The 15,779-nt window shown below is 35.1% G+C and overlaps 1 protein-coding gene across 1 annotated transcript in view; it reads right to left on the reverse strand.

Annotated features, from left to right (window-relative positions):
* Positions 1-1,428: 1,428 nt before the first annotated feature.
* The window catches only part of LOC132543515 (N-alpha-acetyltransferase 20-like), a 44,435-nt gene continuing 30,084 nt past the window's right edge, over positions 1,429-15,779 (reverse strand). The window contains exon 6 of the mRNA XM_060207027.1: positions 1,429-2,354. Coding sequence (XP_060063010.1) covers positions 2,269-2,354 — 86 coding nt within the window. The 3' untranslated portion in view covers positions 1,429-2,268. The remainder of the gene's footprint in view (positions 2,355-15,779) is intronic.

The following is a 15,779-nucleotide window of genomic DNA, read 5'->3' on the forward strand; positions in this document are numbered from 1 at the left end:
GTCTTAAACTCCATCAAGTCAAACAAGTAGAACAGGAAAGCCAAATCTGGTGAAAAAGTAGACAGAAGTGTGTCTGTTGACTATATTTAGTGGGTTCCAGGCCTATCAAGGAAAACTTTTCAGGCGGCCAATTATTGTCACCCTCAAATTTCAGTTTTGAGAGTCATTCTTGCTGCTATCCTTCTTCTTGCTTGAGAATGTGCCATTAATTTTCTAAATTTATCTAGATTTGCCTGGCTGCTATTGGCGGTGAAGCAGAAGACCGGTACTTCAGGAACACCTGGTCTTTTAACATTTGCACTTTTTTTAATGATCTCTGCATGAATTTTGCCATCATTTCATGAATATTGATACTTTGCCTTCGTTTCCTATATGTTTGTTCTGATTTTGCTATAATATGCATGTTTAAAAAGAAATTCTAAAGATGCCTTGTCAGCTTGACAATACAAAATATTCTCTAATAAAGATAAGTGTAGGTGTTGTTTAATAGTGCAGATAAAACCATGAGAAAATATGTCATATTTCTGCAGCCTTGTCAGCTTGACAATGCATAATATTTCCTTAAAGGTAAGTGTAGGTGTTGTTTAATAGTGCAGATAAAATAATGAGAAAAATACGTCATAAATTAGAAATATCAGCCGATAATGGCCGTCTCAGTTTCTCTACAGCTATCTAGATTTTAGTTTTCATTATGCAGTGGGTTTAGGTACTTGTGATCATGTTATAATGATAGTGTTTAAAAGGCTACTGAATCAATTAAATGTATTATCCTGGTACATTGTACCACCCAAAACTATTATCTTAAAGGACATACACAATAATTGCATGTAGTCATTGATCAGCGTGGGAGTACTGACTTTGTAATTACGCAACTTCAGTCAGATTTCTGGAACACACTACAGGATTTTTTTTTGTTTTGTTTGATGTCTAATTGGTGTCTGTTGTGGTCGTTATCATCTTATTTTGTCCAGGTAACAATCTATGTTCATATTTAGTCAGAATGGTTTTCTGATCAATAGCAAGCAAGTTAATGCGTATGTAGACCATGACCTAACATCATCATATCAGCATGACACAGTTGCCATGATAAATATTAACAAAAAAACTGTTTGATAACTTGTTCATATGGTCCTTTCTTATTATTAATTAACTTCAAAATATACAGATGAAACTTTAACATATGGTTTATTCATACCTTTCCCAAATTAGCTGACGTGATGATGATGTTATCAAAATCATTCATCTTGTCTGTGAAATCGATGCTTTCTTTTAATAGTTTAGTTGTTCCACAGTTAAGTCATGCAAAGCTGTTGCTATAGTGTTGCTATGCTGTTGCTATGCTGACAGCCATCAAATCATTCTGAAGGTGTTCTCTTATCAGAAATAACTTGTGTACATAGTTATCCACATACTGCAATAAACTAAACATTAATTCCTTTTTGTTATTTTATTAAATAATTTGTTGCTTTATTTTTCAAAAACAAAGCCAGCTTTTCCAGTTGCCAGACGTAAAACCATGGATACATGCCCAATGAGGTTTCCAGTTGCCAGACGTAAAACCATGGATACATGCCCAATGAGGTTTCCAGTTGAGTACTGTCACCTTGAACACACATTTTAATAATGTTTACAAAAAATATCCTTTACATCCTCTCACCAGTATGAACAGGAGATGGTACATGTCTCTCAAGCACTTCCAAAATTTTGAAAATACCGAGACAAGATTTCTTGCAATGGAAAAGATTTTTTTTTCGACTGTCCACACCTTAGTAATCAATTGATTTGCTTCATAGCAACAATACTGGTATTTAACATGTTGTTGCAGACATTAAGAAATTTATTTTCTGCACTTGCTGCAGTTATAACGAAAGTTTGTTTGATTTTCAAAATTATTATTTTGTATGTAATTTTTTTGATTTTCTTAAGAATACATATTGCTCCAGTCCCGATTTTTGACTGATAGTAACAAGATTTCACATTTATTAAACAGACTGAAAACTTTGAAAATCCTCTTAATTGGCTCATTTGTGTACTCATGGTACACAAAGACAGACAAGTGTTGCTTGTGTTTGCTTTCTTTAACTATATTTTACGAATTCATTGGCAGTTTTCTTAAGTCTCTGTCCATGTTTCCAGAAGCAAAGTGTTGAACCCCAAAAGACAGTTACTTCATCAGCATGCTCATAAAACTGAGAGCGAGAACACAGGACGATAATACCACTATGGTAAACCAAAACATGTCTCCATGGTCATTCGTCTGGCTTATGTTCAATCCAACTCCTCCGGTCTAACTGGATGTGGAATCGGAACCATGGACTTTTTCTCTACATCCCGTGACAGAGCTTTCCTCATATCTGTAACATAAAGACTCTAGGTAAGAAGAAATGTTGAACGTCATTATCTTACAACAATTAGAAAAGAAGCTAAATCATCTTCAAGTATATCTCCAAACTGGAATCGAAGCATGCAGGGGGTCTAAATGTGGAATTAAACTAAATTACAAGTAGAAACCCATAGTGGTTGGGCAGTTGACTATGATTTCATAAATACCATTCTTATGTACTTTGAATGTCCTTTGTCATCATACATTATGACACAGATATATAACTATTGGATCCTGTACACTGTAAAAGATTCCTCATAACTTTATACCATAAGTTAGGCATGTTTTTATTGAGGAATGTTCCCTTGTGTGATTTTGACTTTTATTTAGAAATACATTCCTATTTGTACATGAGTTTATCTTAATTGCTAAAAAGTCCTTTTACCAGTATTGATGACAGTCTTCAAGTCACAAATCCCCAGATGTAATAATTAAGGGAGATAACTCTAACTTGAAATGTGCATGTGTAGCTGACTCAAATTTTTTTAAATGATTTAATTTCATATCTACTCTTCACAATAGATAACAAAGAGTGTTCTAATAAAAGTACAATTAGGATATGAATGATATTCTTGCCAGTAATAAATATAGTTATACCATTAATCTTGGAAATTCATTCAAGCGACCAATACCTTTATTAACTCGCTCCAGTAAACAGTTACAAGGGTGTCCCTCTCTAGCTTGATATATGATCTACTAATATTGGAATTATTTCACCAATTTCCCATTTCAGCAAAAATGATATACGTGGGCTATTTTGTCCATTGAAATAAACACACATTTTCCGGTAAATGAAGACCTCTCTTTTATTGCTGTACTTGGAACATAAATTTTCAAGAAATTTTGTGGACAATCGTTATTTCCCATAAGTATTATGATATATGTGCTCTAGGTTCATAAGTCTGAGGGAATCCTCCTCAACAACTCTAAATAGTTATGCATCCTTGAGACCATCATCATTCTGTCTCAATTTATGGCTTCAATAAAGTGACTAGGGGAGCATGGCGAAGGCAATCTAGCATAGAGAGAGGGAATGAAATTCATTGATTGTTACAACAATTAATGATCATACTCAGATTTCTTAGATTCCCTGTGTGTTGATAGGAACACATATCATTCCTCTGCTACCCAATAACCATAGATTTTGTTTTATAAAATTAATCACACACATGGAGGATCTTGAATGAGTTCAATAATTTGATACCATTTTACTAACCTTAAGTCAGGCAGCATATGAAATTATTTAAAGTGTGTCAAATAGTTCTATATTACATGGAGAAAAGTGTTGAAGAATCTATTTATCACAAACACACACACTACACTTTACTTTAAAGACAACTGCATTATCTTAAAATATCTGATATAAATACAGATCTGTTGATGTGCTGTTTTGATACCAGTAGCTGAATTTTATCAATCTGCACCGGACAAAAATGTGATTTTCCTTCTGATAGTTGTTATTCTTGAAAGTGATGTCATGGCTGTAGGCACAGATGTTGCAAATTTTTTTTATTATTTCTTAAACTATCAGTGGTTTACCCAAGAAATGAAAATGACCAAACTTTGAATAGTCGTAACATCATTTATTCTTGTCAACCATGTAAATTTCATAATGAATTTTCTTCCTTTTTCTATATCCATTGGTTCACTAATTAAACCCTTGATGAGAATGTTCTCAGCAGCATTCAACAGCATCTTGTACTTTTTTAACAACCTAACACATTATATGTTATATCAATATCATTTAAGATTTGTTGTAAAATATAATTAAATTGGAAAATGTTTGTAATGATAGCAAATTACAGCAATTAGTTTATTTCATCATGGTCTTCTGTTACTAAAGATGATAACAAAAATATTTCCAATATTCAAAGACTTCAATTCTTGTAATCAACGAAGGTTATACTTGTACGGGTCCCTTCTTTGTTTTTTTTTTTTTGTAAATATTGCATGTAACATTCATATGATGGGGGTACCTAATCATTGTCCATTGGGTGACCTTTTTGACACTGTATGTAACAGGTATAAGATTAGGGTACCTGATCAGCGTCCATTGGGTGACCTTTTTGACACTGTATGTAACAGGTATAAGATTAGGGTACCTAATCAGTGTCCATTGGGTGACCTTTTTGACACTGTATGTAACAGGTATAAGATTAGGGTACCTGATCAGCGTCCATTGGGTGACCTTTTTGACATTGTATGTAACAGGTATAAGATTAGGGTACCTAATCAGTGTCCATTGGGTGACCTTTTTGACATTGTATGTAACAGGTATAAGATTAGGGTACCTGATCAGCGTCCATTGGGTGACCTTTTTGACACTGTATGTAACAGGTATAAGATTAGGGTACCTGATCAGCGTCCATTGGGTGACCTTTTTGACACTGTATGTAACAGGTATAAGATTAGGGTACCTGATCAGCGTCCATTGGGTGACCTTTTTGACATTGTATGTAACAGGTATAAGATTAGGGTACCTAATCAGTGTCCATTGGGTGACCTTTTTGACATTGTATGTAACAGGTATAAGATTAGGGTACCTGATCAGTGTCCATTGGGTGACCTTTTTGACATTGTATGTAACAGGTATAAGATTAGGGTACCTAATGTCCATTGGGTGACCTTTTTGACATTGTATGTAACAGGTATAAGATTAGGGTACCTGATCAGTGTCCATTGGGTGACCTTTTTGACATTGTATGTAACAGGTATAAGATTAGGGTCAGTGTCCATTGGGTGACCTTTTTGACATTGTATGTAACAGGTATAGATCAGTGTCCACCTTTTTGACATTGTATGTAACAGGTATAAGATTAGGGTACCTTTGGGTGACCTTTTTGACATGACACTGTATGTAACAGGTATAAGATTAGGGTACCTGATCAGCGTCCATTGGGTGACCTTTTTGACACTGTATGTAACAGGTATAAGATTAGGGTACCTAATCAGTGTCCATTGGGTGACCTTTTTGACACTGTATGTAACAGGTATAAGATTAGGGTACCTGATCAGCGTCCATTGGGTGACCTTTTTGACATTGTATGTAACAGGTATAAGATTAGGGTACCTAATCAGTGTCCATTGGGTGACCTTTTTGACATTGTATGTAACAGGTATAAGATTAGGGTACCTAATCAGTGTCCATTGGGTGACCTTTTTGACACTGTATGTAACAGGTATAAGATTAGGGTACCTGATCAGCGTCCATCGGGTGACCTTTTTGACATTGTATGTAACAGGTATAAGATTAGGGTACCTAATCAGCGTCCATTGGGTGACCTTTTTGACACTGTATGTAACAGGTATAAGATTGGGGTACCTAATCTGTGTCCATTAGATGACCTGTTTTGACACTGTATGTAACAGGTAGATGATTGGCGTACCTATTGACTCCTACATGCCTTCAGTCCAGAGAAGACTGTGCAGCAAACTGCACTTAGATAATGCAATGTTTCATGTTAAGGGGTCATAAATCAAAGGATTTCTGTCCCACCGACACTTGATTTGTACCAGATAAATGGTGGTGGGTATTGATCATGGAACACTGTATATCATACATGTAACACATCTCAGGTGCCAACCAAACTCCACCAACCTTTCATTTCATTTTTCATTTTCTTTTTTCTCTCACATTTCTTTGCTATATCACTTCATTGTGTTTCAATATACAGATTAATTACAAAAAATAAATAAAAAGATATTGTAAACAAATAAAACATTAATCTGTACTACACAAAAATATCCCCGACAATGATAGAATTCTACACTGTAGCATGTAACAATCAATATAGTGGGTTATCACGTGCACGGCTTTATACAGTAAAACAAAATTAACAAAACTTCGAAAAAACGATCAGAAATCCCCTACAGTGATAAATCTGTATCATATACGTCATATCTATGAAATAATTAATTTCGAGTCTGTTATATATACTTCTGAGGTTGATAATGAGAGATATAGTATCAACTATAAATTAAAATACCCAATATAAAATACAATTTCTGATTAAAAATCACCTGCGTACATCTATTTTGGGGGAATTGAACAGCCACTATGCATTGATATAACAGTTATTTTACATAAATCATATCATAATAAAGCATTTCTAGATCAACTCTTGTTATATTGTTTCAATGAAGAAGATATTATTAATCGTCTCAAGGCTTCTAAGTACATTCACATTGAGATTAATTTTCAGTGACCAAAATCTGATTATTTCCATTGATAGAAATCTTGCAGTAGGTTCATTTTGAGATGAATCATTATATCTGTGGGTGGTTTGTATTATGTAACATATAATAGAGTTGTAAGCTGTGTGACTTCAAAGGTCTTTCTGATTTAAACAGTATCTTAATTTCAGTAATACATTGTGCCATTTTGATTACAAGCAACAATGAACATCGTGCATTTTAAATAAGAACAGATGAACTTTTGGAATTGAATCATGCTTTGAAAGCATATTTATTTTCAATCACTTTTCCTGTGTTACTTGTAAATGTATCTAAATGCATTGAAATAACACATCAAATTAATGTCAATCATTCACTAAAATAAAAAAAGATGAATTCAATTTCAAGCTTGAATTCAGAGAAATTGTCCTTTGAAGCTATATACGTTTCAATTTGTCACTTTTCTATACAATTTATCGGAATATGTGGGGAAAAAAGTCCACAATGAATACTGAATTGTTTTTCTGTCTGAAGTACTAGATGGCCAGGGTTGTAAAAAGCTTCATATAAAAGCGGATTATTTTGGTAATTTGCCGAGCTAAATGCCATTTTAATGGTCAATCTCTCCTCATTATCTGCTATATGATCAAGCTATCACAGAGTCCCTGTACCTAGTAATGTAATCACTTGGTTCCAGCATGAACACAAACATTAAACTCCAATTCACAACGATTCGTTTGATCATATAGAGTCCTGCGTTTTTCATAGAGGTAATCAGCCATCATACAGACTACCTGCGTGTAATATGCATGGAGATTTGCAATTTGATTTAATATACAATATCCATGTACTGTGTATATATACATATAAGTATGGATATGGATCCAGACAGGGATGGCGAATCAGAAAAATGAACATACAAAGGGAGAGATAATATTCATTTATCTGAAAACATGTATTCCTTCCTTACTACTCTGTTTCCATGTAATTTTTCATCCGATTTCAATTTGTTGTGTTAAATTAATAATTAAATAATAATTAAATCAATAAATTAATACTGATTAAGCATAAATAAATACAATTTTACAACAAATTCAGGTCAACTTATATCAATCACTATTGCCGGCCCCAGTGTTGTACAAAAAAAAATGGACAACAAACAGGAAAACTTGGTTGCTCAGCAAATGACTTTATATCCTTTTTGTCCAATCAGAGAATCAAACCACAGACGCCCAAATGAAGGTAAGTGTATTGTCTCTGTTTCTATGTATTGCCTCTGTTTCTATGTATTGCCACTGTTTTTATGTTATTGCCATGGTTTTTATGTTATTGCCACTGTTTCTATGTGTTGCCACTGTTTCTATGTTATTGCCACTGTTTCTATGTATTGACATTGCTCCTGTGTATTGCCACTGTCTCTATGTTATTGCCATTGTTTCTATGTGTTGCCATTGTTTCTATGTGTTGCCACTGTTTCTATGAATTGCCACTGCTCCTGTGTATTGCCACTGCTTCTATGTATTGCCACTGTTTCTATGTATTGACACTGTCTCTATGTGTTGACATTGTCTCTATGTATTGCCACTGTTTCTATGTGTTGCCACTGTTTCTATGATATTGCCACTGTTTCTATGTATTGCCACTGCTTCTTTGTTATTGCCACTGTTTCTATGTTATTGCCACTGTTTCTATGTATTGACACTGTCTCTATGTGTTGACATTGTCTCTATGTATTGCCACTGTTTCTATGTGTTGCCACTGTTTCTATGATATTGCCACTGTTTCTATGTATTGAGATTGCTCTTGTGTATTGCCACTGTTTCTATGTATTGCCACTGCTTCTTTGTTATTGCCACTGTTTCTATGTTATTGCCACTGTTTCTATGATATTGCCACTGTTTCTATGTTAGTGCCACTGTTTCTATGTTATTGCCACTGTTTCTATGTATTGAGATTGCTCTTGTGTATTGCCACTGTTTCTATGTATTGCCACTGCTTCTGTGTTATTGCCACTGTTTCTATGTTAGTGCCACTGTTTCTATGTGTTGCCACTGTTTCTATGTATTGACACTGTCTCTTGTGTATTGCCACTGTTTCTATGTTATTGCCACTGTTTCTATGTATTGCCACTGCTTCTGTGTTGTTGCCACTGTTTCTATGTTTTTGCCACTGTTTCTATGCATTACCACTAATCATCTGCCACATGTTAACTATCATGCTACCCATCCATCCTGTGACTATTCTCTCCTAATGCAGGACTTTAATATTGAATGTTTTTATCCTACAAAGACACTGGAATTACATTGTAAGAAAATGACTTTCAGTGATGATTATAACATTTCATATTGATATCATCAGTGTCAGTTAACAAGCATACAAGCCATCAAACACTACAGAGTCTTCAATCTTATACAGAGTAAGGTATAATGTTGGGGAAAATCAGACACTTTAATTTTCAGTATCATTCAAACTACTGATTGGAAACTCTGTAACTTTCTCATCATCAATTTTGTTAAAGTCAACCTTTTTTATGATGATAATGATATCTTTTATTAATCCAGGGTACGACAAATCTAGTTTACCACTCGCCCTGCATCAACTTATCACACTGTAACAAACGTCTTAAAAAGCTTTCTTATTCTTTGCCTTCAACATACCTCAGTACATTTCATCTACACTGTCAAATATCATGGCTTCTGTTTGATGCTATGAAAATCTATGTGTAAGTTAACGGTTCCAACACCAAGTGATGTAGCCAAACATCAGTGAATCCTGCAGATAAAATATTTCTCCTGAATGCTAAGTACACAATTCTCTGTGGGAGAGCTGCATCCTATGGTGAGAATTTTACATACAGAAATAATCACTTTAAATCGCCTAACAGAAGTCATTTTCTGGTGAGTTATGGGGAAGAGTTATTTCATATTGAGAAAAAAGTCAAACTGTTGAAAGAATAGTGATAGTGTAAAGTGACAGAAATCAACAGGAAAATTATCAAATACATAAAAAACTATCTACAATCTGAATTAATTCCAAACACACTCCACTGGAGGCAAGATTTCTTATAATACCAGTAACAATTTAAACATGTGCCTGGCATTTGTAGCATTTTCAGAAAATCTGCATTACTTCTGGTTATAAATACATATATAGAAACTTATTCCATTCATACCTGATCACTCATCCTTTTCTACTCAATTTGAAGCTTGAGATAAAACTGAACAGATCTACACAGAAGTAAAACACTAAACAGATCTGGATTGATGAATCACACAACTAAACTCCATATCAACATGACTGATATAGTATTAATTTGTAAAGTACTTATTGAACCAAGCTGGAGAATATGTGTTTCTATAACTGATATTTTATGATAATTCTCAGAAATAACTCTCATGAACTTTGTATGTTATTTGGATACTGTTTTTCATTGAACTAAAATTTTGGGAAAGAAATGAATGTATGGGTGGTACTCATGGAAATGATTTGACGATGAGGACAAAGATGAAACAGAGGGATAGGAATGAGAAGGACTATACAACAATTTAAAAAGCACGCCTTTGGAAACTTTTGCTTAGTTGACAAGTAAAAATTTCCACAAAAGTGTTCAGCATCATTTTTTTGTCTTTTCTGCTTGGAATAGTACATATACTGCAAGTGTGTTACTTTTTTGAGGTTCTTTTAATCACTATGTTTAAGGATGGAACAAAATCACAAAAACAGGAAGAAAGAAAAAAAAGCATACATGTAATAATTAATTAATCAGGAGAGTTTAATGCTGGAGTTTGTTTCACTACTTCTGTGAAAAAATTAATCCTTTTTTCCTTCATGGTTTTGGTAAGTCAGCAAAAATTTACTGCGACAAAAATGATCTTCACAGTATGTAGTGATTATAAGGTCAATGTGTTTAAAAGCTAACAGTCTTTCTGACCTCGATGACCTAAACTAAACAGAAACCAACATGTTGCTGCCAGTTACAACTATTTCTAGTGTAGAAAATAAATATCAATCAGCCTTGCCACAGAGAGATGTAATTGGCTGAGATCAGTAGATGAGAGATGGCCATGTAGTGCCACTGGTGGCTGAGATCAGTAGACAGGAGATGGCCATGTAGTACCACTGGTGGCTGAGATCAGTAGATGAGAGATGGCCATGTAGTGCCACTGGTGGCTGGATCAGTAGATAAGAGATGGCCATGTAGTGCCACTGGTGGCTGAGATCAATAGATGAGAGATGGCCATGTAGTGCCACTGGTGGCTGAGATAAGTAGATGAGAGATGGCCATGTAGTGCCACTGGTGGCTGAGATCAGTAGATGAGAGATGGCCATGTAGTGCCACTGGTGGCTGAGATCAGTAGATGAGAGATGGCCATGTAGTGCCACTGGTGGCTGAGATCAGTAGATGAGAGATGGCCATGTAGTGCCACTGGTGGCTGAGATCAGTAGATGAGAGATGGCCATGTAGTGCCACTGGTGGCTGAGATCAGTAGATGAGAGATGGCCATGTAGTGCCACTGGTGGCTGAGATCAATAGACAGGAGATGGCCATGTAGTGCCACTGGTGGCTGAGATCAATAGACAGGAGATGGCCATGTAGTGCCACTGGTGGCTGAGATCAATAGACAGGAGATGGCTATGTAGTGCCAATGGTGGCTGAGATCAATAGACAGGAGATGGCTATGTAGTGCCACTGGTGGCTGAGATCAGTAGACAGCAGATGGCTATGTAGTGCCACTGGTGGCTGAGATCAGTAGACGGCTATGTAGTGCCACTGGTGGCTGAGATCAATAGACACGAGATGGCTATAAGTACCACTGGTGGCTAAAATCAGTAGACAGGTGATGGCTCAGTAGACAGGAGATGGCTATGTAGTACCACTGGTGGCTGAGATCAGTAGACAGGAGATGGCTATGTAGTGCCACTGGTGGCTGAGATCAGTAGACAGCAGATGGCTATATAGTGCCAATGGTGGCTGAGATCAATAGACAGGAGATGGCTATGTAGTGCCACTGGTGGCTGAGATCAGTAGACAGCAGATGGCTATGTAGTGCCACTGGTGGCTGAGATCAGTAGACGGCTATGTAGTGCCAATGGTGGCTGAGATCAATAGACAGGAGATGGCTATGTAGTGCCACTGGTGGCTGAGATCAGTAGACAGCAGATGGCTATGTAGTGCCACTGGTGGCTGAGATCAGTAGACAGCAGATGGCTATATAGTGCCAATGGTGGCTGAGATCAGTAGACAGCAGATGGCTATGTAGTGCCACTGGTGGCTGAGATCAGTAGACGGCTATGTAGTGCCACTGGTGGCTGAGATCAGTAGACAGGAGATGGCTATGTAGTACCACTGGAAGTCTGGGAATTTCACACTTGTACATAATTATTTCCATGGCCATTCATTTTTATTTTTTTACACCATCCTTACATTTTTATACACATTTTAGAAGTATTTATCTGAAGTATGTAGCCGCTCACTCTTCACACTGCAATGTCTGTATCGCGTGAGGAGTTCTCTGTTAACCTTTCATATCAAAGACAGCACATGCTGTAATGTCATCAATTTTTGTGGGGTTTTTATTTTTTGGCATTTTGAAAGGTAAATATTCATCCATAAAGTCATAACATTGATGAAATGATCAACAGCGTAAAATTGTTATAAACTTGTAGTGAATTTGGTGACTACTATACTCAAGATTCAATAAAAAATGATTTTAAAAGATTGAACCCATGAAATATATGGTTGAACCGTGTCTGTCACATGCCTCATGACAATCATTAGTACAGGGACCTTCATATTCTGAAAGACTTATGTAAACTTGACCCTGTGTATATGTACAATATATCTGTAGGATATTACATGAAATACATACAGGACTCCATCAGTTTTATGGTTTTGTTATCAAATCCAAATACTCTGAACCATTCCCAAATCCTACCAAATCCATCTGGAATCTTACCGCATTATGAGGTGGCATCTGACAGTCTATATGAAAAATGTGGTAGGTGTGGAACCACATCAAAATCAGGATATTATCATCTAAACCAAGAGGGGGAAGTGCGAATCTATTAGAAATAGATAATTCGTGTGGTGATTGAACTAAACCATCAATGCATCCCTTGCAAACACATTTCAGAATATACTGTGAAGTCATTAATTTTCAGAGGGGATTTATTTTCATTGATTTTTGTGGGTTTTCTTAATCCATGTATTCATATATATGTCCTCCAACTGTTAAATTCAGTATATGTAAATTCATTTAGCTATATTTAGCAATGAAATCAAGTGTCAACGAAATTGTGATTTTTTGAAAAACCATCAAAATTGAGCCCCATGTATGATTTTACAGTATATTTATTCAATTTTAAAGAATGTTTTTAATTCTTGATTAAAGACTTCTAACAAGTCTATTTTTGGGATAGGAAAGTAGGCTTGGGTCTTAATCAAAAGTCCTTACTTACACAAACATACATACTTTGGATAGTACACATATGTTGAATATTTCAATGTTTTTGAAATTATTTCACTTTCATTCTCTGACAATAAATTACATCTATATGAAAAAAAAATTGCTTTGAACAGACATTTTGGCAAAGATGTTACAGAAAACTGCCTTTATACTTAAGCAGAATAATCATTGATTTAATTAGATTTTTCTTTTTTCATTTTGAATACTAAATCAACTGATGCACTAAGACTGAAAATCAAATTTGATTGTGATATAATATCTAATCAGAGCTATATAAAGTAACAAATTTGTTTTACAAGCCAATAGGCCATGCCTTAAGTCTCCAGCACTTAAAAGCACAGACAAAATAAATCAAACCTAGAATTCATCACTCATATTCAAGATGTAAAACTTACTAGTTAACAACCAAGAATTTGAGAACCAGGATTGTGAGAACAATTTAGCCCATGAAAGAAGTGACGGAAATTATCAATATTTCTAAGGCACATAACATATACTGTATGTGATTTTTAGAATAAGAGTAAGCTTTATGAATTCAATTAGACAGAAAATACTTTAAACAAGTTTGGTGCGATATAGTGTATATCTGGTTCAATAATAAATTATTCCAATGTATTTTAATAATCACACTTTCTCACAGCTTATTTCTAAATTCCAATGTATTTTAACAGTTCTCATTCTGTAGTTCTGAAATGATGTAATCCTAAAGACGGATATTAAATACCAGGTATATCTCTGATACTAAAACAATGTCAGCCGAGATTTCTCTTAAAAAAGTAGGGAAATTGAAACTGAAAATCCATTAAATATAGCACCAAAATTATACAGCAGGAAAAATGTATCATTTTGATACTGAAAATCCATCAAATATTATACTAAATTATACAGCAGGAAAAATGTATCGTTTTAATACTTTATACTTTCAAGTAAGATGTCTGACTTCCCAAGATTCCAACATTCACTCATCAACAGACTATTCAAAAACAATTATCATGACAGAAAGTCAAACAAAATGTTTTAAAAAGACTTCTGTGATTTAGCCAAACTTTTAGAATCTTGATACATTGGGGGTCAGGATTCTGTTTTGGTACATGGTTATCTATCTAAAGGCCATTAACATTAAAGTTGAGGGTTCTGATGATGTTTTAGGGGAAGGTCTAGACCAAATTTCTTCTGCAGATTCAGGTTGTCAAACTCTTTACTGTATCACGTTGAGCCTTATTTAATATGTACAAAGAAACTACCAAAGTAATGATTTGTATACCGACTAATTCATGATCTACACAATTGCTTTTTTCACAAAAATTCCTGGTTTTGTGTGCACCAGTTAATGATTATGCCTAGTGTAATAATGTGTTGTAATTCCCGAGGCACTCCTCCCAAATCTATCATCTCATCTGCCTGTAATAAACAAATTGTCTTTCCCAGATCACCAACTCTTCCTCACTGCTACAACAGATTTCTAACACATGTAAGACAGTGTAATCCCCACCATTGCCAAAACTACTTTCTCTTGCCTAGGCACCGAAGCCATCAATCAAGAAATGCTTCGGGTACAAATACAACTCCAGCAGCTTTTGGATACAGAGTGATGTACCCTGCCCTGTCAGATCATCCACAACACCTGTCTAGATCCAATATTAAGACAATGTCAACAAGGGTTGTCCAACTCCTGCCAAATAGTCTGCCAACATAAATGCCTACTGACTTTTGACCTCTGACCTACTGTCTTACATAGTGCAAGTATTTTTAACAACTATTTATTGAATGCCAATGGCAGAAATGTATGAACTGCATTAGTGATGAAACTTCTCCTGTAAAACTACTGTTCAACAACTAACTCATAAGAAGTAGTAAATATCAGTAATAACCTTTGACACGTCAATTAAGGCACAAATGAACTATGACCTTTACATATCACACTGAATATGAACTATGACCTTCAACACACCAATTAAAGTACTTATGAACTACTGGACTTTGGTACATTAATTACAAAGGACACATGAACTATGACCTTTAACAATAGGAACAAGTTGCCTTGAGGTTTTAAAGTTGATTTTAATTGCAGACAGGTCTTAACACTGATTTTCCTTCATTTGTTCGTGGTTATTTTGTGATACCCATACTAACTAACAATATCCCTGACTCACTTCATCAGCTGAGTACAACTTAGAATAGACAAATGACAGATCTCCATACTTCAAACGATGAGTACAATGTCCAGCTCTTTTACTTACAAAGAAATAGCATATGCCTTGGCATCATAACACTTAGGACCTTAGTCACAGATCTCTTACACTATTCTGTAGTTACATGTACTACCTGGTATCATCGAATAGGGACAAAGGTATTCTTAGGAATAACACCTAAATGGAATCCTGATTTACTGAAGAAAGGTATTCTTAGGAATAACACCTAAATGGAATCCTGATTTACGGAAGAAAGGTATTCTTAGGAATAACACCTAAATGGAATCCTGATTTACGGAAGAAAGGTATTCTTAGGAATAACACCTAAATGGAATCCTGATTTACTGAAGAATTTGGAATGAAAGGAATATTCAGTACAAGTTAAGATTTCATATGTTGTTTCTTACAAAACGATCGTCTTGTGTTGTTTTTGAAATTGTACATTAAAAGTTCACCACAAAACAAATTTAAGATATTTAATTTATAGAAATTTCATGTAGATCTAGCTAAATCAATTTACAAACATTACTTCCACCAAGATTCAGCCACAACAGATTTGCTTTA

Source organism: Ylistrum balloti, unplaced genomic scaffold (genome assembly GCF_031769215.1).
Source record: "Ylistrum balloti isolate Yb309-2 unplaced genomic scaffold, AGI_CSIRO_Ybal_v1 Utg369758, whole genome shotgun sequence".
Lineage (NCBI taxonomy): Eukaryota > Metazoa > Mollusca > Bivalvia > Pectinida > Pectinidae > Ylistrum > Ylistrum balloti.